The 22,764-nt window shown below is 44.8% G+C and overlaps 1 protein-coding gene across 1 annotated transcript in view; it reads left to right on the plus strand.

The window, feature by feature from the left end:
• The first annotated feature begins 383 nt into the window (after positions 1–383).
• LASP1 (LIM and SH3 protein 1) overlaps positions 384–22,764 on the plus strand; it is a 55,034-nt gene continuing 32,653 nt past the window's right edge. The window contains exons 1-2 of the mRNA XM_035134739.3: positions 384–841; positions 9,799–9,893. Coding sequence (XP_034990630.1) covers positions 773–841; positions 9,799–9,893 — 164 coding nt within the window. The 5' untranslated portion in view covers positions 384–772. The remainder of the gene's footprint in view (positions 842–9,798; positions 9,894–22,764) is intronic.

The raw sequence follows: 22,764 nt of genomic DNA on the forward strand, positions 1-22,764 counted from the left end.
CATGAGGTCCGCGCAGCTTACTGGCGGCGGCGGCGGCGGCGGCAAAGAGGAAGAAGATACGACTCAATAAAGTCCTGACGACGACATGGAATTAAGATTTAATTCTCCAAAGAGCCCGGCTGTGGTGGGGAACCATAAGGAGATGGGGGGGGGGGGGAGAGAGAGACACCACCGTCATCCCCGCCGCCGCCACCCCCACATAAGCCTCTGACAGACATTAGCCTCCTTTTCGGGTTATTCCTCTCTCTTGCGACTCGCCGCCTGCCCGCCTTTTTTTTTGGTTCGTTTAGTCTGGCCGTTGCTTCAGGCCACTCACGCACGCACGCACGCGCCGCAACCCCGCGCGCCATTCCCTCGCCCCCCCCCCCCACGGTTGGCTGGCGCCCGCGCGCGACGAAGGCGGAGGCGGAGGCGCGCGAGGGAGCGACTGACTGACTGGGCTGGCTGGCCGCGCCCCTCCCCTCAGTCGTTTCCAGCCGTTGCCGAGGCGGCTTCTTTCCTTCCTCTCTCTCTCTCTCTCTTTTTTTTTCCCTCACGCCCTCTTCCTCTTCCTCCTCCCGCTCGCTTCTGCGTTACAAGCCTCGCCACGGGCGCAGTTTTCCAGGCAGCCGGGGCCAACTCCCACCGCTGCCTTCCGCTGGGGTCTCTTTCCCCTCACCCTATTTTTTTTTTCTTGGTTCCCTCCCTCCTCCCCTTCCTCACACGCGCAGGCATTTCTCTCCCCTCCCTCCACACACACACACACGCTTTCCTCCTCCTTGCCTCGGCCGCCATGAACCCCAGCTGTGCCCGCTGCGGCAAGATCGTGTACCCGACCGAGAAGGTGAACTGCCTCGACAAGGTGGGTGCTGCTGCCGGGTGAGGAGAGGGCGGCGGCGGCGGCGACCGTTGAGCGGGCGGGGCTGCGAATAAGCGGAGGGGCTAAGGGCAAACTGAACTGGGGTTGTGGGTTTCCTCCCCCCCACACACACTTGCGTTTGTGGGGCGGACTTGGGGGGTTGAAATCAGGCTCTTGGGGCGTGTCTCAAGCTGAGCTGGGGAAGGGGAGAACAGGAGCCGTGTGGAAACAGGGAGGGTGGGAGAGGTGGGTGAGGTGGAAGAGGGGAAACGACCCCAGCAAAAAAAGAGAGGGGGAGGGTGGGCTCTAGGGGTGTGGTGGGTCGCGTGGAGCCTGTAGGTGTATGCCAGTGAGTGTAGAGGTCTCTTGGGGAAGACGGTCGAGTGGGCAGTCCCCGAAGTGAGGAATTGGTGGGAGGGGAGAGTGTATGGTCTTGGGGGGGGGCGGGAGGAGGGTGTAAGCCGCAAAAGGAAGGGGGGCGGTTTATGAATGGCTAGAGCGGAGGGGGGGGGTCAGAGGGGTTGGGAATGGGAGACTAAGGGGCTGAATAAAAAGGGAGAAGGTGGGGGGGGAAGAGTTGCTATTTGGCGGGTGGAGGGTTGGTGATTGGAGTGTAGGCCAAAGGGCATGGTAGATAAGCAGAGAGCCTGGAGGAAAGGGGGTATGTGTGTATACAGTATATGTACTGTATGTATGTACCGTAATGCACGCACACACACACACACCCAACCCAGGAAGGTGGCAATAACAGGTTGTTCACTGAAAGGAACGAGTGCAGGGATTTTCCCCTGGCTTAGGGATCAGATCCCCTTCTCTTCCCTCCTCCCCACCCATCCCGAGAATGAGTTTCTTGGCTGGTGAATTGGAGGAGGTTTTCTGTAGATGCCCAGAGGGTGCTAGTAATGACAAGGAGGCAAATTTGAAAGGTGTTGAGGAGGATATAAAAGGTATTTGAAAGTGTGGTGTATTGCCTGCAAGGTGTGATGAGGAGCAGCCTGGTTTTAGCAGCTGCTAAAATTCAAATGTTTTATGCCATGGGGTGCGCAGTAGTAATGGAATGCAGCTTTGCAGGGAGGCGGTATGGGGAATGTTTAAGGAGGGCTGTGATCTGTGGCAGCAGATCCTCCCCCCCCCCTTTGCTGGTCGTAGACAAAGCTTGAAATATCTTGAGGAATGCAGAGATTTGGTCAGATATGGTGGTTAAGATATAGTTTGGGAGTGATTAGGTATGTGTGTGAGAGTGTATGTGTGTACACAAGAGAGCAAGTAAGTCAGGCATCCCCAAACTGCGGCCCTCCAGATGTTTTGGCCTACAACTCCCATGATCCCTAGCTATCAGGGCCAGTGGTCAGGGATGATGGGAATTGTAGTCCAAAACATCTGGAGGGCCGAAGTTTGGGGATGCCTGAAGTAAGTAGTCTCACTCCTGGTCTTGGTAGGTTTGACAGCTCCATTTCCTAAAACAATGGAATAAAACACTGGATATTTGGATACCAGTAGATAGCTTGAATCACAACAGTGTGCCTTTTGAGAAAGAATCTGGCTTTAGGGGACACATATGGGAAAAGGCAAAGAACATGTGCTGTCAACACAGCAAATCACCAAAGGAGATGCGTTCTTAGATCATTCATCTGGCACTCTCTTAGAACACTTTCCTCCCTATCAGTAGTGACTGTTAGTACAGTACAGTACTTCCCAAGCCCTCTCCCTCAAATACTACCGGTACAATCTTCCCCTTTAGCTGAAGGGTGTGAACATTGAGGTAACCTAAACAAATCTGCAGTCTAGCTTTCCCCAGTCTTTTCCCTTGTTTTCCTTTTTCCTAATTTGATGGTGAATTAGATTGGGAAATAAGCAAGCTATAGCTTATAGCATTTCTAACAAGTCTTCTGTCCAAGAAGAGGTGGTTGTATGACAATATTGGAGAAAAGCACCTTCTCAATTTCTCCATTAAAAAAAATATCTATGGAACAACTGAATGTGGTGGTGGAGGTATTCCAGTTATTCTAGTTTTGACTGCTAAGGTGAAAAGACAGGAATTTCTGAGCTGTTCTCAGCTGCTTGTGTGAACCCCATTTTAAGAAGCAGTGTAAGTGCCACATCACCTCAACTCCCCCCCCCCCAGTGTTCTCAAACTAGTTTCTGATAAAGCCAGTAACAAAAAGAACTTCCAGTGCTTTTTATTTTCCACAGTTACAAACACAGCTGGGTGTCTCAACAGACAAAATGAAAAGGGACATAACAAGCTATCATCTGCTTTACATTTAGATTCTGTTCCCTTGCCTCCTCCCTCCAGATGGATTGTTCAGCAGTGTTTCAGAGTTAAAAAACTTAGAATTGGTTTTATAGATTTATTTAAAGGGCAGACTTACTCCTTTTTGCTGCTGCTGTTTGTGTTGGTTTAAGTTTTTAAATCTTTTATGCCATATTCCAAGATTGAAGAGAGATCAGATTTAGTTTTGAGAATGATTGACAATACCAGAATAATTAGTAGTTCTTAATAAGTGTAATTAGTCTTAGTTACACTAATTATTTCTCCAACAAAATTTTGTAAGACTTAAAAAAATGTAAATATCTCAATCACATCACTCCAAATTGAAGAAATTCAACTTCCTCCCCCCCATTCCTTGTTTCCTGTCTAAAGTGAACTTAGCTGTGTAACTGCATCCATTTTTTCTTCAGAGTGGTAGGTAGGGGCAAAACTAGGCTTTATTTCAGCCAGGTCAAAGACCCAGTTTGGCACACATACAGGCTGGGAGCCTCAGTGGTGCCCCTCTGGAGCCTTCACCCTGGGCAAAAAAATGTGACTAGCCAGCCCGCCCATCCTGTAGCTACAGCTCTGTGGTAGGCATATCCCAGGGGCCTGCAACCTTTAAGACAAAAAGAGCCACTTGGACCCGTTTCCGAAGAAAAAAAATAAACTGGGAGCCGCAAAACCATTGTGACATTTAAAACATTTACCTGGTTAATGGGACTTTTGCTCCTGAACCTCAGTGCTCAGTGTCTGCACATCAGGGCTGTAAGACGTCACCTTCAACCGCTGCCTTATGAATTTGGGCTGCCTTGATTACTGGGAATGGGCACCAGCAACCGCTGCCTTATGAGTTTGGGCTGCCTTGATTACTGGGAATGGGCAAAACTCTGACTCCCTTATTACGACACCTGTATGGTTTCATGTGTGTTGCTCCCATCAAGTGAACTTATACAATTTCCTCATATTGAATCAACCCATTAATACATCTACCTCAATCTCCTGACCAGGCCGGCAGAAGGCCACAGGCAGGCAGCAGCAGCAAACAGGCGCTCCGAGCCCGCAAGCCTTTTCTGCTGGGCAGGAAGAAGCGCGCCCGTTTATAAAAATAAATAACTCCGCCCCGCCCCCCGTGAGCCTATTGGCTGCAGAAATGCGGCAGGGAGGGGCTGATGCAGGGAGGGGGCCGACCACGCTCCCCAGGCTGCTTACGTCACCTTGCGTCCTTTTTGCACAGCGCACGCACACAGCGGGGTTGTGGACTCTGGCGGGCGCTGTGCGGGGCGCAGGCGCACAGCGTGCCGCCACAGCTGTGTGCTCCGGCAGCGGTGGGCACTGCGCGAGTGTCTGCCGGCTGCCGCTGCATGGCTCAGGCGCCGCATGGCGCGGGCGCCTCCTCCCCTTGTATCCGCTCCGGAGCCGCGGCAAAGGTGTAAAAGAGCCACATGCGGCTCCGGAGCTGCGGGTTGCCGACCCCTGGCATATCCCATCATCACTTTGCAGTAGTCTGTCAGTATAAACCTTTTAATACACTTCAAACTAGATTCATTTAAATCCTAATCTGGTTTGGATATTTAAAGCAAAAGGGGCATGTGAATAAGGGAAACTTGAATTCTCACAAAAGTGCACCACTTACCTCCTTATAGCCTCTGAACCCAGGTGTTTTTTGCCAAGCCATGTTCTCTGGTATCAGACCTTAAAGGGTGTGTGTGTCAGGATAGTAAATTAAATGCAGAAGAGAGTTTCTATCACCTGCATTCCTTTTTTCTCTGTTTAAAGAAAAAATAACCTCCACTCCCTGCTTTATCAAAGAATGCTGCAGGCATAGGTTGAAAGAAATAAGCCTGCTGACTGTCCTATTAAAAAAAAATTGTAACTAGATTAATACAAAATGCAGATTGGGTGATGCAAAATATTCCTACAGCCTTAAAGATGGATGTTTTGAGAAGAAGGGGTTTTTAAAAGGGAGAGAAGGAATCAGAAGTCCTGGGTTATAGGTGCTATGCTATGTGCATCTTGTATATTTCCAAATGTGCAGCACATGGTTTGTTTTACAGCTTCATCGGGATTATGTTGTCCCTCCCTCACCTCCATACACATTCTGGACTTTTAAAAGTTTCATATTCCTAGGTGCCTTAGTGAGGTATTTGGAGTTTTCCAGCTCCACACATTGTGCCTCTTTTGGAAAGAGAAGATAATATTTCCACAAGCTAAAGCTACTGATTAGATATTTGTGTTCTGATGTGGTAGAGGAGTGTCTATTAATCCAAATGTGTGTTGCTGAGGTTCCTGCTGAGGTTCCTGGTGTGAACAATAGAAAGCAAAAAACCCTTTTATTGAATGCAATGAAGGGGTATAATTTGACATGCAGAATAGACACTGGTCTAGTTTTCATTCAGAGCAAGTTGTACTAGTGCTTGCTGATAATAATAATTGAGCCAGTGTTTCAGAGAAGAATGTTTATGGGGAAATAAGAGGAGGAAAGAAACTCCCACCTTCACAAAAGAAGAGATTTTATCCCCCCACATACATCACTGCCCACTGTTCGGTAGTGTTTACCTCATAGTGGGGATTTGCACGGCTTTGACAAAATGCTGATAGAACTGGTGTGGAATTGAGCCTGAACACGTAAATTCAGAACTACTATTTTAGATCTCTGTGCTTCAGCAAATGCAGAAACTGGCACACTGGCTCCCTTGGTCAGCATCAGAACTCAAGGCATATATCCGTGTGTTCTAATTTCAAAGCAGTAGGTCATAGGAGTTGCATTGCACATAAGATGAGTGTCAGACTGCTGTTAAGGAGACAGCATTTCTGAAGAGTTACAGTTAACTTCCATATACAGTGGTGCCTCGCAAGACGAATTTAATTCGTTCTGTGAGTCAATTTGATTTGCGAAAAATTCGTCTTGCGAATCCCATAGGAATGCATTGAATATTTTTTTTGCCTATAGGAACGCAGTAATTGAATTTCAATGCATTCCTATGGGAAACTGTGATTCACTAGACGAATTTTTCACAAAACGAATTCGTCTTGCGAGGCAACCTCTGATCGCAAAACCCATTCGTCTAGCGGAAAATTCGTCTAGCAGGGCATTCATCTAGCGAGGTACCACTGTAACCATATATGGATCCAAATGGCAGGTGATGTTGAAATGTAGATTTGTCTTAAGTTTACTGGTTTTCCTTAGTGTGCAGACCGCTGTCATATCAACTTTCCAGATATTGTCTCAAGTAAATTCAACTTACTGGTATTCCACACAAGTATTCTGTGATCTTGATGACTTAATTTTGGGTATAATTTCCAAGTTTCAAAAAGGTGAGGGTGAGAGGAACATTTTAATGCTGACTAGCTGTATTTCGTCAAGCATTTGCCTCCTCTGTGACTAGGGGTGGTGGTTGAATTTTCAACTTTATATGCAGACAGAAGCTGTTGAGGATTTAAAGCATCCCTGTTAAGCTGAAGTAACATGTGAGCACGGCTCCACACTACATAGTTTTCTATTTTATGTTTAAGGTAAAGTTTAAGCCAAGGGATAAGCTTGTACATGATTGCAAACTATGAGTACATACTTGACAGAATGCTAATGTTGAAGGTTGGGTAGCTTTTTGTCTTGGGGCAGTATTTGAGTTGCATGCTCCTTGGTTATGTGCTTGAGATGCAGTTTTTAGACAGCCTGAAGTCTGCATACATACTGAAGGTGGAAATGCTGTGGTTTAGAAAAGTTATTTAAGGCTCTCTGCAACCCTGCATCCTTTTGGTAATGAAAGACTTGTTATTGCCCAAAGTCTGAATTGTTGCAATAGACTACAAAAAATGGGTATAGCTGATTTTGTCAAATCTTAAACTATTTACTTATACTAAAAGTCTGCCAGTCTGGGGTACAAAACTTGGCAGGCATTCCAGGAATGCAGTGACCCTTGCTCTCTATTGCTAATGCATTTTTAAATATGTGTAAACATAAACGAGTCTGAAAATCTTAAGGTTTCATATACAGTATGTGCATTGGAAAATGCTAGAGGTTACATAACAGGAAGAGTTAATAACAAGTTTTCCCTGTTGGCAACCAGAGGGGCCTGTTGAGCACAATACAGAAATTCATTTCTGCAAGAGGAATTGGCCATCAGCCATAGGTGAAGGTGCAAATCTATTGCCCTGGGTGATCAAAGTGAGGCAGGCTTGCTTTGCTCAAATACTGAGTCATCTCATGCTAGGTTGTGGGCATGTTTAAGTATTGGGTGTGGTACTCTCACATTCACACCAGTACAGTATTTTCAATATAATGCAGCCACCACTAAATGTTGGTTTTACAAGACTAGCAAACCTAGCTGTAGATCTTGGTCATTAAATAGAATTCTGGCATTTCCTTCATTATAATATTTCTTTGAAAAGCTGAAAAGTTTGCACATGAAGGAAGCACAGGTCAGCTGGTAGAACCTGTGGAAAGAGCAACTTAACTAGGTACAATCACATCATGAAATATAAACTTCACTTTGCATGGTATCTGTAGTTTCTACAGAAGTTTGTTCGTCAAGTTTTTTTTAGCTCTTGCAGTTGAAAGGTAAAGCAAAAAAGGAGTCCCTGTGAGACTTTTGAATTGATAGTCAGTGTGTTGGCTTAGAAGCCCCTTCTTGTACATAGCTATGGACATGTCTCTATTTTTCATGCTACTAAGAAGGGGGCATGGAGAGGCATTATTGACCAAACTTCTTGCTCTCCACCTTTAGAAATATGTTCCAACTTTTTTCTTCTTAATATCCCAGTCTGGGTTTTTAAAAATAATTTCATTTCTGAACCATTGACTTTTCTGCAAACATTCTACAAACATTCACAAAATATGTTTTGGAAGGATATTGCAAAATACTTGTGATCTTGTACATTTTCTCAGAGCATGTGAATTTTTGAAAATAATTACACCCCTTTTATCATTTAGCTGATGTGCCACTCCTGAACATGTGCATTATTTCCCATAATGGTCCACATATTTCCTTCCCCAAAGCTGTTAGTGCTGAATAACTTTCAGAACTGTCCAGAATGGTTTGTAGAAATTGGAATGTGTTTAAGATAAAATAAGTGACTTTCTGATACAGGTAGGTAGCCGTGTTGGTCTGACGTAGTCAATCACTCTTTCCCACAACCCTTCTGAGCAATACCCTCTCACTATATATAAGCATCTGGTGACTTCTGTTTCATTGTATCTGAAGAAGTGTGTATGCACACGAAAGCTCATACCAATGACAAACTTAGTTGGTCTCTAAGGTGCTGCTGGAAGGATTTTATTTATTTATTTTTTACTTTCTGATAGTTTGCTTAGCTTGTTTGACAGAAGTGAGTAATTGCACTTCCATGCTGTGGAAAGTGGGAGAAATTAGCATGGATTTTCAAAATGTAGAGGCATCTCTGCTCTTGGTCTCAAAATCCAGAATCTTGTAGTCAAGCTGGCATGCTGCTTGACTATAAGGGAGCTCTAGCTCAGCGTTTCTCAACCGCTGTTCCGCGGCACACTAGTGTGCTGCGAGACGCTGGCTGGTGTGCCGCGACGTGCGACGACGAGAAAGGCGATTTGCATTGTCACGTGCCTGGCGGCCGCCAATAAACTACACTGGCCCGCCGGAAAGCAATATTTGGCAAGTGTTTCTTACAGTTCATATTTATAATATAGGGCGGCACAGAGTTAAATTTTTTAACTTTTTTAATGGTGGTGTGCCTCGTGATTTTTTTCACGGAACAAGTGTGCCGTGGCCCAAAAAAGGTTGAGAAACACTGCTCTAGCTCACCATGTAGTTGTGGAAATCTGTGCTACTTGTTATCAGAATAGTTCCTGGTTGACAATTTTGTGTTACCTGTTCTCAGTGTGGAGCTTTTCTCCTAGTCTGCTTATTATAAGACATAAAATATTTCATTTAGAGGAGCATCTGGGAATCAAGGCTGCTTTAGCATCAATCTTGCATGATGAGCTATCTTTCAAGACCATATGGAAAGCCTACTACCGTGGTTTCAGAGTTACTGTGAAAGGAGACCTTCCTCAGAGTATCAGGATTAGATTTCTGTGCTAAGGCCAACTATGGCAACTTCCTGTTGGGGGAGGGTGGGGAGAGAACTCGCAGTCAGGTGATGAGTTGGAAATATTTCCCAAGGCTCACCATGTGCCAATATAATACAATTTTGGTTAGTGCTGACCACATTGTATAAACTGCTAATGCTTGTTTGTTGAAAAACAAATAGGTCATTGACTGAATACAAAGGAATGTTTTCCCTAGCCTGTCTTTAAACTTTAAACACAGTGTGTTTTTGGGTTGAATAATGCTGTTGAAAGGCTCTTTGGTCAAGCATATGTCTAAACAGACTTTCATAATGGAGCAGACCAGAGCTTTCCAAACTGTGTGTCACAACACGTTAGTATGTCGGCTGCAGTGTGTAGGTGTGTTGCGCGAACACTCCCAGGACAGGAAAGGGGTTAGTTTAACCTCTGGTTTGCTAGTAAAACTGTGTTACTGTGTTGCGAAATGATGCATATCAAAAAGTGTTTTACCTGAAGTTTGGAAAGCTCTGGAGGCGACAGTACTGCAGGATACTAGAATGAGTCTTCTTGATTGTAATTTCTAGAGGCATGGCTAATAGCCACTGCTGGGAATAACATTTTCCAGCTAGGAAGAAGTAGCCCACTAAAAACGTTCTACATTAACACTTGTTTCTCATGTTTTCCCAGTTTTGGCATAAAGCATGTTTCCACTGCGAGGTCTGCAAGATGACTCTCAACATGAAAAACTACAAGGGCTATGAGAAGAAGCCGTATTGCAATGCGTAAGTTGCTGGTGTTCACATTACTTTGCCCTTCTACTCTGTAAAGCTGGTTGTGTATATCTGCAAGTGAAAAGTATATTTCAAGGGGCTGTATGTATCTGGAAACCTCAATGCAATTTAGTTGTTGAATGTGGCAGGCAAGAGACACAAGGAAAGAGGCTGAGCTGATACCTGTGGAGGTATTAATCCTAATTAGTCCATCCTTTCAAAGTATCCTTCTAAACCACGGGTGTCAAACACAAGGCCCGGGGGCCTAATCCGGCCCGCCAGACCTCGTCATGTGGCCCGCGTAGCCGCCGACAGTAGCTGCTAACAGTAGTTCTGGAGCCTGCGATTGGCCAAGGGTCAAAACCGGGGACGGGGCTGCAGGCGGAGGCCGGGGCGCTGGAGCCGCGCTGACGGCCTTGGCCAGGGAATTTCAATTTCGAATGAGGCTGAGGGAGGCAGTGGCACAGCGGCCAGACGGGGAAGTGAGATGCAGGAGGAGGAGGAGGAGGAAGCCCACCGAGGAGGTAGGAAAGCCCTGCAGGCGCCGCCGGCAAAGTTGGTGCCGGGACGGAGCAGCGCTGGATTTTTTTTTGGCGGTGTGAGGGACAAGGGATATCGCGAAGTCCCTCCCATCTTGAGGTCCAGCCCATCCCCGAGCACGGGGGAAAGCAGGGAGAGTTCCGACTCAAGTGGGGAAGCAGGAAGTGGTGTCCGAGGCTCAGGCAAGGTAGCAGAGCCATCGTCCCAGGTGGGACAGGAAGGGGGAAGCAAGGGGGGTAGACCGATCCCCCCAACTCCGGAATTGCGCAGGAAGCGTCGGGGGAAGAGGCTGGGTCTCCCCAAGTTGTTATGTTGGAGAAAGACGCGCCAAACGCCATTCGGAGGTTCTGACTCAAGCGGTTAAGATGTGTCTCTGTAAATAGCTCTGCCTTTAGCACTGTAAATACGCAGCACCAAATAAAAGATAAAATGCAGAGCGGTGTGGCGTCGTTACTCTGAAGTAGCCCATCAAGACCCCTGTGACAGGCGGGCTTTGCTGTTGTCTCCGGGAGCGAGTGAGGCGGCACTGGGGAGCCGCCGCCCGCCGCTTCCCTTCCTCTCCTCGGCTGCATCCGGGAGGTGGGCGAGCGAGCGGGCGAAAGGGACACGGAGTGAGCCTGAGGGAGAAGTAGGCGAAGCGCAACAACCGCTCTCTTGATGGAGCCGGGTTTCTCTTCCCTCTTCCCCCGTTTTCTCCTCATAGACACTCGGGAGGGTGCCTGGCTTTTGCTCTGCCCCCCACCCCCAAGCCGCCCTTTGGCTTCTCAGTTCCGGCGGAGCTGCTCCCCGGGGGGCGGCCGGGAGGGAGGCGGCGGCGACGGCACGGGTTCCTGCTCTTCCCGCTCTGCCGCTGCCTCCTCTCAGCCCCTCATGATGTAGGGCTCCAGGTGGAGTCGCCTCGCGGTTTGAGTAGGTGGGAGGGGAATTTTTTTTTTGGGGGGGAGGTTTTCAAGCCTCCTCTGCCTGCAGTCCCGGTAGGGAGAGGCGGCAGCGAAGACGACAACAGTGCGGGTGGGGGGAAGAGCAGCTCTGAGGCAAAGATGCACGTCCGCTGGGGCTGCCGCCGCCTTCCTCCTCGGGAAATCCGCTGCCCTCCCTCAGCGCGAGGGGAAGGGACTCTGGCGCTGAGGAGGGAGGATGCAAAAGCAAAGCAGGGAGTTGGCGCTGCACCACATGTTCCTGCCCCTCTCCAAAGCATGGGGTGGGTTGCAGCCCCCCCCGGAAGCCGTCGATCCCCACCTTTTGTTCAAATTTCCCTCGTTTACATCCCCTCCCACACACGCGCCACGATGCAGGAATGTGATCCACGTGGGGGCGGGAATGAGCTTACATTATTACAAAAAACAGTAATAATTGAATGCAGTGACAATAATTTATGATAATAAAGAGTGGACACATAGTCCTACAGACACAACCGGCCCTTTGAGGGTGACCAAACTGCTGATGCGGCCCCCGATGAATTTGAGTTTGACACCCCTGTTCTAAACCCTTGTCAGTGACTCTGAGAGAATGGAATTTGTTATTCATTAGGAAGCTAGTGCCAACAGCATGATAGGTGACCTATTTTATTTTTCAAAAATTCTGAACTTTATCCTGACAAATTCCAGTGTGGTATACAATAATAACAATACAGTAGTATAAACATCATATCCCACATCCTTCATAACAAAATGACACTATAGCACAGAGGAGGGGAGTCTCCAGTTCAGATTTGGCCTGCAATTGGACTTATCTGGCCCTCTCTGTCCCCTCTCACCCATCACTTCTTCAGCTGGGAGCTGCATTTCCAACCTCATCACCTGTTTCATGTTAAAGAGCTGATCTGTGCAATCAGCTCAGCTGGGGAGAAAGGGGAAGAGGGAACCAAAAAGAGAGGCAGAGTGTACCATTGCATGGGGAGGTAGGGGAGAGACTTTCTTTACAACCTACTTCACAAGATGTGAAATTGCAACTCCTTCCTGTGCAAGGAGATCTGCTGTAGGAAATAAGAAACTAGCTACATGAAGACTTGAGTTTGCACTTTGCTAATATGCAAAAAGTTCTCCATACATTTTGCAATTGTTTACATGCAATTCTTGGGATGCAATTTCATGTTGAAGTTTGAGACTTTGAATAGCTGTAAGGCAAGGTTTGCTGTTCAGCTGTATATTTACATTGTATTCTTCTGGAATCACTGAACCTTTTTGACAGGTAAAAGGAAAGCTTTCATTCTTACGAGATTGGTTTTTTAAAAGTCTTTGGAGAAAAGGGAAGACGTAACCTGAGTGCAGTTACTAAGAATTTAACGTATGTGTCTTTCCACAGGAAGTAGAATTTAATCTGTGTGAGAGTGTCAGTGATGTATGATTATGTATAGGTCTGGCTTTACCCACTATTGAAATGTGGCCTCTGACAGCTTTTCACTGGGATAATGTGGCCCTCCATCCCAAAAAGTTCCTCCTTTCCTGCTGTAAAGCAAGCAGAGGCAGTAAAACTAACTTAAGACCTGGGCAAATAAATATGTCTTAACATGGCACCGAAGGGTTTGCAGCAGTGACACAGTCCACAAAGTGATGTGTTCAGTGCTAGAATGTTGGTACTGTAATTTTAAGCATAGATGGATAATGCAAAAGTCATGGGATAGCAAGAAGGATATATGGATTAACTAGTGGCCGTGATTCAAGAAAAGCTCTGAAAGCAGCAAGTATTTCAAAAGAGGACATGGAAGGGAAAGATCAACAGTGCCAATAGCAAAAGAACTGGAAGATGAAAATCTTCAAAACTAAGTTTGCAGTGGAAAGTAATGGAGATCATAAAAAGAGATGGCCTGGAAATATTTAGGTCAAGAAAGCTGCTTCAGAAGCTTTCTGAAAAGGCTTGGGGAGGGGGAAGACTTGGGAGCAAGTCAGGGTTAGGAATTTTTGGTAAGAGTAGAAGTTATACATAAGTGCAGGTGAAAGTATGTGGCAAGATTCTGTTCAGGAAAGGTGCCTCCAACCATTTTGAGGCTGCCCCCACACCACAGCCCATCCCATTCAGCAAATTCCCTTGAGTCCCTGTGTTGCATGCATGGGGAACGGGGACTGCCAGATGTAGGAGGTGGTGGGAAGTAGATTTCCACCAGTCCCATTAGCACACTTAACTCTGGATCCAACCCAGAATAACTACATCATCTGGTCCAAAGATGAAAGCAAGATGAGAATATTGTTAAGAAGTGACAGATATAAACAGAACATGTGATTAGCTACAGTGGTTTGCTATTATAAACATGGGTTTGAGTAAAGCCTGTGAAAATGGAGACTGCCTGCAACCCTTGACCTATGTCTGTTACTTGGCATTCTCAAGAGATGGAAAAATTAATTTTCCCTTTCAGCTTCTATAAGACCCACTCAGTAGTAACAAATACAGTAGAATGAAGCTGTGTTTTACCAGCAGCTTATGGCTCATTTAGACAGATCTAAATGCTGGGAAAAGCCTCATTTCCAGTGTTTTTGCTTATGCTTCCCACTGCCAATTCTGTCTGGAGATATGGGATACTTTAGTTCACAACTGCTCTCCTGATCAAGACAGGTGCTGTCTTCCCCAGGACAATTGCCATGCTCCGGGTTCTGTCACTAATAGTCAAGATGGCTGCAAGGTGACCTCCTCTCGCCCAGTTCATCACCTCCAAACCTTGGTTTTCCATTCAGCCTGGTATGCCCATGAAGGTAGCTTAGACTATGGTAAAGCTTTGTTCTTGCCCCATTATTCTTGTTGAAAACTTCAGCAGCACTGGGTGGGAAATTTGAGTAAGAGCTGCAGAGTACGGACTTGTCCCTTTATGGGAAGCAATTCAGGAAGTGTGTATTGTGGGATAGAACTGCAAGAGAGGCTTTAAGGGCACCCAGAATCCATGTCCAGAGCAAGAATATTTTAGGAGGTGGTGTGCTACTGGGTTTTTCTGAGCTTAGTTGTACCACATGCCACATTCAGCATCCGTCAAGAGAGGTGACATGAATTGTTTATTCCTATGGTTCTAGATTCAGGTAGGTAGCCGTGTTGGTCCGACGCAGTCAAAATATATTTAATTTTTTTTAAAAAATCTCCAGTAGCACCTTAGAGACCAACTAAGTTTGTTCTTGGTATAAGCTTTCGTGTGCATGCACACGAAAGCATATACCAAAGCATATACCAAGAACAAATTTAGTTGGTCTCTAAGGTGCTACTGGACAATTTTTATTTTTATTTGTTTATTATTCCTATGAATCTTTTGGTTAAAAAACAAAACAAAAACCTTCACAACTAGGATTCATACTTTAATGGAAAATATGATTAGGTTTCTGATTAGGTCTGCAGTATTTAATTGATTAAAAACACACTTTGTTATTGATGTCCCCCCATTAATCAGGCAGCAGAATTAAAAGTATTGTAATAGAAGTAGTGAAAAAATGTAGGTTGTAAATGCCATCTTAGAAGAAATGAATCCTTTTTCTTCTCACAAGAAAAGATGGTGGCTCTTCTAAGATGGTTGCTGTTGATAAAACACTGTTTTTCTTAACTCTTTTTATGCATATACCGGTACTTGTTTCTTCCTATTTAGTTAAACGGCATATGACTAACTTGGCTAGGATTTCTTTGACCAGATGTGTTCCTCAGGTAGGTGAGGGCAAGATTAAAAAATACTGTATACAGATACTGTATATTCTCAAAAGTTTGAGATTCAGAGATAAGGAATTGCCCTTCTTTTAATTAGTGCTCATGTTTCCCTATACTCTTCTCCTCTTCAGACACACTGCTCATTACCGAAGTGCAGAATTTTGCCAAATATAAAACAGTAGATTTTATATAAAGTGTGTAAAATAGCAGTTTGAGGCCAAAACCCCAATATATGTACTCTTTGGCATAATATTTTGGGGGTGGGGGGATTCCAGCTATGGTCAGTGCTGGCAGAGGCTTGTACAAGGCCCTCCTTTCTAAACATCCTCCATAAAAAGTGGAATTGTACAATGAATGTCCTATCATTTTCTGTGGAGTGGGGAGGGAAAAGGCCACGTTTATGCTGGCAGGAGTAAGCTTGCTTTTTCAAACATGTCTAATACAGGCTTTCTTCTGTCTGTGCTCTGGCGTCCTGCCAGGCTGTAAGCTTATTTCTCAGTGAGAGCAGTAGGAAGAAGGCTGGGCTTCCTCTTTGCTGCCTTGATGCCATACGGCAATCTGAACATAACCTTCCAATGGCGCCTTTGCTGTGTGGTTTTGCCCTCTGAGGCTTTCCTTCATCAATGAGGTGGGGTGAACAGTGCATGTTTGCTCTGATCTCAAGGGCTTACTTCCTAGCATCTTCTGTCAATAGTGTCTTTGAAAAGCTAGATTGGATGATATACCCTGTTAGCCCCACTTTTACAGAGTTAGTGTAGCATATAAAGATAGAGCCTGATTTGACTGCTGCCACTTCGGTGAATTAATTAGTATTTCTCTGACCCCTATCTGTAATACAGTGGTGCCTCGCCAGACGAATTTAATTCGTTCCACGGGTCTTTTTTTATAACGAAAAATTCGTCTAACGAATCCCATAGGAATGCATTGATTTTTTTTTGGATTTTTTTTTGCCCATAGGAACGCTTTAATTGAATTTCAATGCATTTCTGTGGGAAACCGCGATTCGCTAGACGAATTTTTCATAAAATGAATTTGTCTAGCGAGGCAACCTCCGCTATAAAAAACCTTTCGTTGAGCGGAAATTCCGTTAAGCAGGGCATTCGTTAAGCGAGGCACCACTGTATAGGGATTCTGGCTTACTTTAGTGGGTTAGTGTAAGGATTACAACAAAAATTAAAACACACTGATCAAAAACTGTATAAGCTAGACTCTGGCTTCCAGTAATGGAATTTTGCATGGTTTTACATTGCTATCTCACTCTTCTTTGAGTGAGCTCAGAGGTGGTAATGAATGGATGTGGGCTAGCCCCCCTTGTCTTCACAACTCTGTGAGGTAACTTAAGCTGCCTGTGTGTAACTGGCCCAAGGTTACCTAGTTAACTTCATGGCTGTGTGGGCATGTGAACTCCTTGGACAATGCTGACTCAGAACTCTTCCATCTCTAATTTTTCCATTTGAGAGATTGTATAATTCTCTATTCTTTGGTTCAAGGATTCTTAATGTATGAAAAGAAACATCCTACAGCAGCCTGCTCAGTTCCATTTGCAGATGTATTTCTAGGTGCTCCCCCCCCCCCAAGCTAAGACTGAATCAATTGTGAAGGGGAAACTTCCACAAGCCAACATTATATCTAGCTTCTCCTATTATGCCAGTGCTGTCCTAGCATAAAATGAAAGCATAGCGTCCAAAGTGTTGACTATTAAGACATAAAAATGCCATGCACTCAGATTTCTTCTGTAATTGAGTTTTATGTGACTTCATGTATACAATTCTTCAGCTTTCTAGCTGTTTTGGAAGTACAGTGGTACCTCGCTAGATGAACGCCTTGCGCAACGAAAAAATTGCAAGCCGAAAACGTTTTGCGATTTTTAGGCAGACTTGCTAGACGAAGTTTTCTATGGCTGTGCCATAGAAAACTTTGCAAGACGAAGCAGGGCGCCGTGAGGAGGAGAAAGTCAGACCAAGCCTCCTGCGGGGAGCCCGCCCGCCTCATGCAAGCCACCCTGCATGGGAGAGCTGCACGCGAACGGGAGAGCGCGAACAGGCTGTCTGGTTGGGCGCGAGGGTCCGGCTGCTGGGGAAGGAGGAAGGGAGCCTTTCCCATGCCTTCCTCCTGCTCCCCCCCTTTTTTTCTTGGTGCCCATAGGAACGCTTTAATTAAATTTCAATGCATTCCTATGGGAAACTGTGCTTTGCAAGATGAAATTTCGCAATACGAAATGACTCGTGGAACGTATTCATTTCGTCTTGCAAGGTACCACTGTACCTTAATTTGGAATAAATGGCTCACCCCAGTTTTGATTTCGAGACAAACAAATGTTCTGTTTTGGGTGTCATTTTACTAAGGGTTTTGGGTTACGTACATGCTGTATTGATTACATTTAAATACATTTAAATATTACATTTAAATATGCAAACCTCTGAAGGGTGTGTTAGTATAAAAATTATTACTTGTGATGGAAGTAAAACTTTAAAACTTCTGTTTTTTGTGACCCAGAACTAAAGTAGCTTCTGCAAAAAGTGTGTTTATACTTTATAATTCCACTGATCAAAATGGGCCTCTGCTGATTTGCCAGAGGAGGCTGCAGGCTGGAGTCTGTTCCTGTTGTGATGCAGCTATGTCATAGGACCAAGTAGGCTAGGTTTTTGCAGTTTTGACTAGTTACAATACATTAGTGGGGAGGGGTGTAAAATCTGACTCTTCATTTCTCACATATACATTTATTTGGAAACAAAACATACCTTGTCACTAGTGAATGCCTCATTATATTCTACAGAGCAACAATGCACACTATTGCATAAAAGCACACTTCATTCTCTACATCTCCAGTTTATTAGTAAGAAGAGGAAAGTTCAGAACAGAACATGATTTTTCTGCATAGAAGTAGCAAAGTTTCCTAGAGTTCTGGAACAGGCTATTGTCCTTCCACACTAAAAGGAAGTGGGTGCTGGTAATGAATTGCTTGAGAGTGGTGAATCTGGAAGGCTCACTTGCGTACACCCCACTGAGCAGACCTCTTTATTTCTTGAAATGCTGTAGAATAGATGGCAGGAAGTGAATGGCCTAGTTTACAGTTATTTCCTCTTCCCCCTGCTTGGAAGGAAGATACTGCACTCCTTTCTGCAGAACAGCTGCTTTAAAACAGTTTTTGTCTGTCTGTTTGTTGAAACTTACTGGATGAATTAGTACTATTGGATGACTACATTTCCATGTTTCTTTCAGTAGCATCTATTTCTTGTTTCTCTGCTTTGGGAAACTAATATACCGTGTTTCTCCTAAAATAAGACGGTCCTCAAAAATAAGCCATGTCAGGCTTTTAATTACTAGAATAAATATAAGACATCCCCCGAAAATAAGCCGGGGGTGGGAGCCGCTTCGAGGAGCGCAGCGCAGCGCGAAGAGCCTAGTGAGAGGCAGCTGCGGCTGCAGGTGAAGCCCGGGATCTGCGTGGGCAACTGGGGGCGAACCCCCTGAGCGCTGCGGCGGTGGAGAAGAGGTGCCCGATCAGCTGAGAAGTGGGCTGATCGGGCGCCTCTTCGCCACTGCCGCAGCGCTCAGGGCGTTCGCCCCGAGTCGCCCACGCAGATCCCGGGCTTCACCTGCAGCCGCAGCTGCCTCTCACTACGGTAGGCTCTTCGCGCTGCGCTGTGCTCCCCGAAGCGGCTCCCGTGCAGCCGCCTCTTGCTCCGAGAGCTCTACGGGGCGCGCACTTGCAGAGGTGGGGAAAGGAGGTCTAGAGGCTTGCTGACCTCCTAAAAAGTTTCGGGGGGGGGGTTTCCCCAAACTCTGAGGGAAAGAGCTGTGGCGTCGGACGGTTCCCGGGAAACCAACGTTTGAAGTTGGAGGAGCGGTACCACGGACGCCGAGAGCAGCTCTCCCTCCACCCGGCAAGGAAGCCTGAAATCCGGGCGTTGCCAGCGGTTTGAGCTCCAGAGGGAATTTACGAAGAGCAAAGGGGGTGGGGGGGGGGAAAGAGAGAGAGAGAGAAGAAAACGGATGGAGAGCGCAAGAAGGACTGAGGAACTGAGGAAAGTATAACCGGATGATTCTTTGTTACCACTTTCTTATAACTTTATAACTCTGCACATTCGGGATCGTAAGAAAGTATCGAGGCTTGGCGCTTGGATTGCCTTTCGGACTGTCTTTTTTCTTGAGGATTAATTTTTGACTCTGCATATTCCGAACTATAAGAAATTATAAGTGCTTGGCTTTTTCTGATAGCCCTTTTTTTCTTCGACTCTGCACATTGTGATTCAAAATAGAAATGCCTGGCCTCCTGAGTGCCTTATTGACTATGCATACGCTAGCTAACTAATTAAGGCAGCAAACTCCTTGCGATATCTCTACCGTTGCTTAGCAAAACTGTACACCCCGCTCCCGCTCGAAAAAAATAAGACATCCACCGAAAATAAGCCATGGTGTGTTTTTTTGGAGGAAAAATAAATATAAGACGTGTCTTATTTTAGGAGAAACACGGTATGTGGTTCCTTTTAGTAGAAGCGATTTATTTTCATCATGGAGGGGGGAAATGCATGACTGGTTTGCCTCTTTGGTCTCTTTTGTTGCTGTTTTGGTGGGTCAACACACCACCCATATACTTTATCATTATTCTTAGACTCCATGTGGCTGTCCCCATGTCCTCCCTCTGTTTTGCAGTTATAATTGCACACAGGAAGTCAAATGCTGTGGTGCTCTGTAAGATCAGCACTTTTAGGCCTTTGCTCTCTTTGGGGGCATGTTCAAAGCATTTGTTTTACAATCCTCAACTGCCTAGTGCTATTTCTCTGATCTGAACATTGCAGCTTTTTTATTTGGATCCCTGTTGCTCTTTAAAATGGCACTGTACTGGGGAGATCTTATTACTCTGTTGTGCTGCTGGAGTGCTAACGTTTGATGAATGCTATTGCTTGATGAATGAATAACTATTATTCAATTAGCCCTTGTCATTTGGAATAAACCATCCCAGAAGTGATCTTCTCTTCAGTAGCATACTAGCTTTGCTGAGAATCCAGGCTCTTCCTTCCATCAGTTATCACTTGGCAGCAGCCATTACATCAGACTGTAGTAGAGAAGGGATGCAGAGCCACTCTATCAGTACAGTGGACCCTCAGGTTACGTTATCTTCGGGTAATGTAATTTTTGGGTTGCAAACGTGGCATACACAGAAGCGGTGCCTCTAAATGCGGACTTTCCGGGGTACATATGGACCCCTGGAATGAATTAAGTTCATATCCAGAGTATCCACTGTACAGCTAAGAGACCAGCACCGTTTGGCTTCTGTTCTTGAACGCTTCAGTCCTAGCAGGTCATTATAGGAACTTGTAACTAAGAACTTGAACATGGATTTGCTTCTTCCCCCACCCTTCCAATCCATTTTATTTTTGTGTCAATTTTTTTAAAAGATTGTAAGCCTAAGGGTAGGCACTGTCTGTAGTAAACTGTAAGCTGCTCTGGGAGCTTTTTTGACTAAAGAGTGGGATGAAAATTCTTGAAATATATAAAATTGTCTTCCTCTTGGAATGATATTTTGGGAGTATCATCTCATCTTGAACCTTTCCTTTAGGTGAAGTTGAGCCTGGATTAGTCACAAACAGCATGTATGACTTGAAATTGATTCTCACTGGAAATCAGCATGGGAATTGTTCTGTTGCTGGTGGTGAATACTTTCATTTCTAACTCAGGAAGGAAATGAATGATTCCCAAACTGAATCAGAATCTATGATTGAATTGTATGGAACTTGCAGGATGTTAAGGTTGTCAAAGGCTGGCTCCTGAGCTGTATATGGGTCTTTCCGGAAAACTATGGTGTTTTAGCACACACATTTAGTTAAGAGTAACTATTTGAAATCTCTCCATTCATGAATCTGTGCTCCAAGTTAATCTGTGCTGTATTATTTATTGGATTTATATTCTAACACCCCCCTTCCAAATCAATCTCATAGCCTGCTTTTTCAGTTCTTAAAAGCTTTTCCTCAGAAATTGCAAGCCTTCATACAAATGTCACATTTTGCAATGCATGATGCTAATGATTTGCTTTCAGTAGAGTAGGAAGACTGATGAGATTTTAAATAGCTGTCACTAACCTGTTGTGTCTGCTTCTATGTAACTGTTGTGTCTGCTTCTATGTAACTGTATTTTCCAGGTTTTTTTTTTACCTTTTAAATACAGATCTTCCAGTATCCAACCCAATGTCATATCTACACTCCCAAAGTATTATAGGATGTGTGGTGTCAAGTATTTGGTCAGCAATCAGCATGTTTCCCACCTGTTACTTTGTTTTGTTTCAACCCCTGCTTTGGAGCCTGGAGCCTTCAAGAACTTAGAACAATAGATGATATTATTATTTATTTGACTTATTAGTTGCTTTTTTGCAACTTGCAAAGTAGTTGCTGGTAGCACAGTATTATATGAACTAAGACTGATCACAAGCACCTGCAGTAAAGATAAAGGTGGAAATGGAAGAACTTTCATATTTAAGTTTTTATCCAAAAGCTTTCTAAAGTTTCACTTGGAAATACATTTTAGTACAGTAATGAGGAATGAAGTGCATCACATTTTTAGAAAATGAAAAGGTCTTGAACCTTTTGCATTGTTGTTAAACCTCTCTACCCAACTTAACATATTTTCCCCAAATTTTGCACACTCCATCAAAGAGTTCCTCCTCAGTGTTCTGAAATGTGTGCAAGCCAGTTTGTGACTTAAGGAATTAATACAGTACTGTACTGGGAATTTTCTCTTTACGACCTTTTGATACATTATATGGTGATACCTCGGGTTACAGACGCTTCAGGTTACAGACTCCACTAACCCAGAAATAGTACCTCGGGTTAAAAACTTTGCTTCAGGATGAGAACAGAAATCGTGGTGCAGCGGGAGGCCCCATTAGCTAAAGTGGTATCTCAGGTTAAGAACAGTTTCAGGTTAAGGACAGACCTCCAGAATGAATTAAGTTCTTAACCCGAGGTACCACTGTAAAAGTGTGCCACTTTCATCTCTTTATCTTGAGGAAAGAAAAAAATGTAGGTATACTTTCATAACTTGCTTATTCAATAGAAAGTGAGCAGTACAAATTCTCCCTCCCCCCTGCCCCTTGCTATGAGGTAGCAAGAAGTAGAATCTACAAAGGCTGAAGGTGGACATTTGCTAAGTGATAGCAGATGATAGAGGAGTTTAGTTTTTTAAAGGAATGGCATAAATATGGAAGTGAAGGTCACTAGGAGCCACAAAAATGGCTTATGTTATTGGAGACCATGTCACTTGCTAATTAAAACATTTAAAATAACTGAGTGCATTTACTGCAGTTCTTGTGTTTTGAATTCTTGTGAGATGAGATTTGCTTCTGCCTTTTTCTAAACCTTTGTATTTATGCTAGCTATTCAAGAGTTATATGGCCACTCTTATTCATATTATGAAGGAGAATCCAAACTTTTCCTCCTTTACATTTGGACTCATTTTCTGTCTCTTGCTTAGTAATTATGGTAGCAATATACATTTTCCACAGAGCAGATTTCAACAACTGGATCTGCCAACATAACTTGCTGCTGTTCACTTGGGCCTCTTATTGAAACTGGGTGGTTTTGGGTCCGTCCCCCCAAATATTTAGTCTTCTGGTCCTGATTCCAAAAATTCATTGCTAATGCCAGTACTTAAGTATCTTTTGAGAAACCGAAATCTATGTGGACATGCTGCATTTAGTAAGAAAGTATCTTTGCTCTAGCTGTTAGGTCAA

Source organism: Zootoca vivipara, chromosome 12 (assembly GCF_965207765.1).
Source record: "Zootoca vivipara chromosome 12, rZooViv2.hap1.1, whole genome shotgun sequence".
NCBI lineage: Eukaryota > Metazoa > Chordata > Lepidosauria > Squamata > Lacertidae > Zootoca > Zootoca vivipara.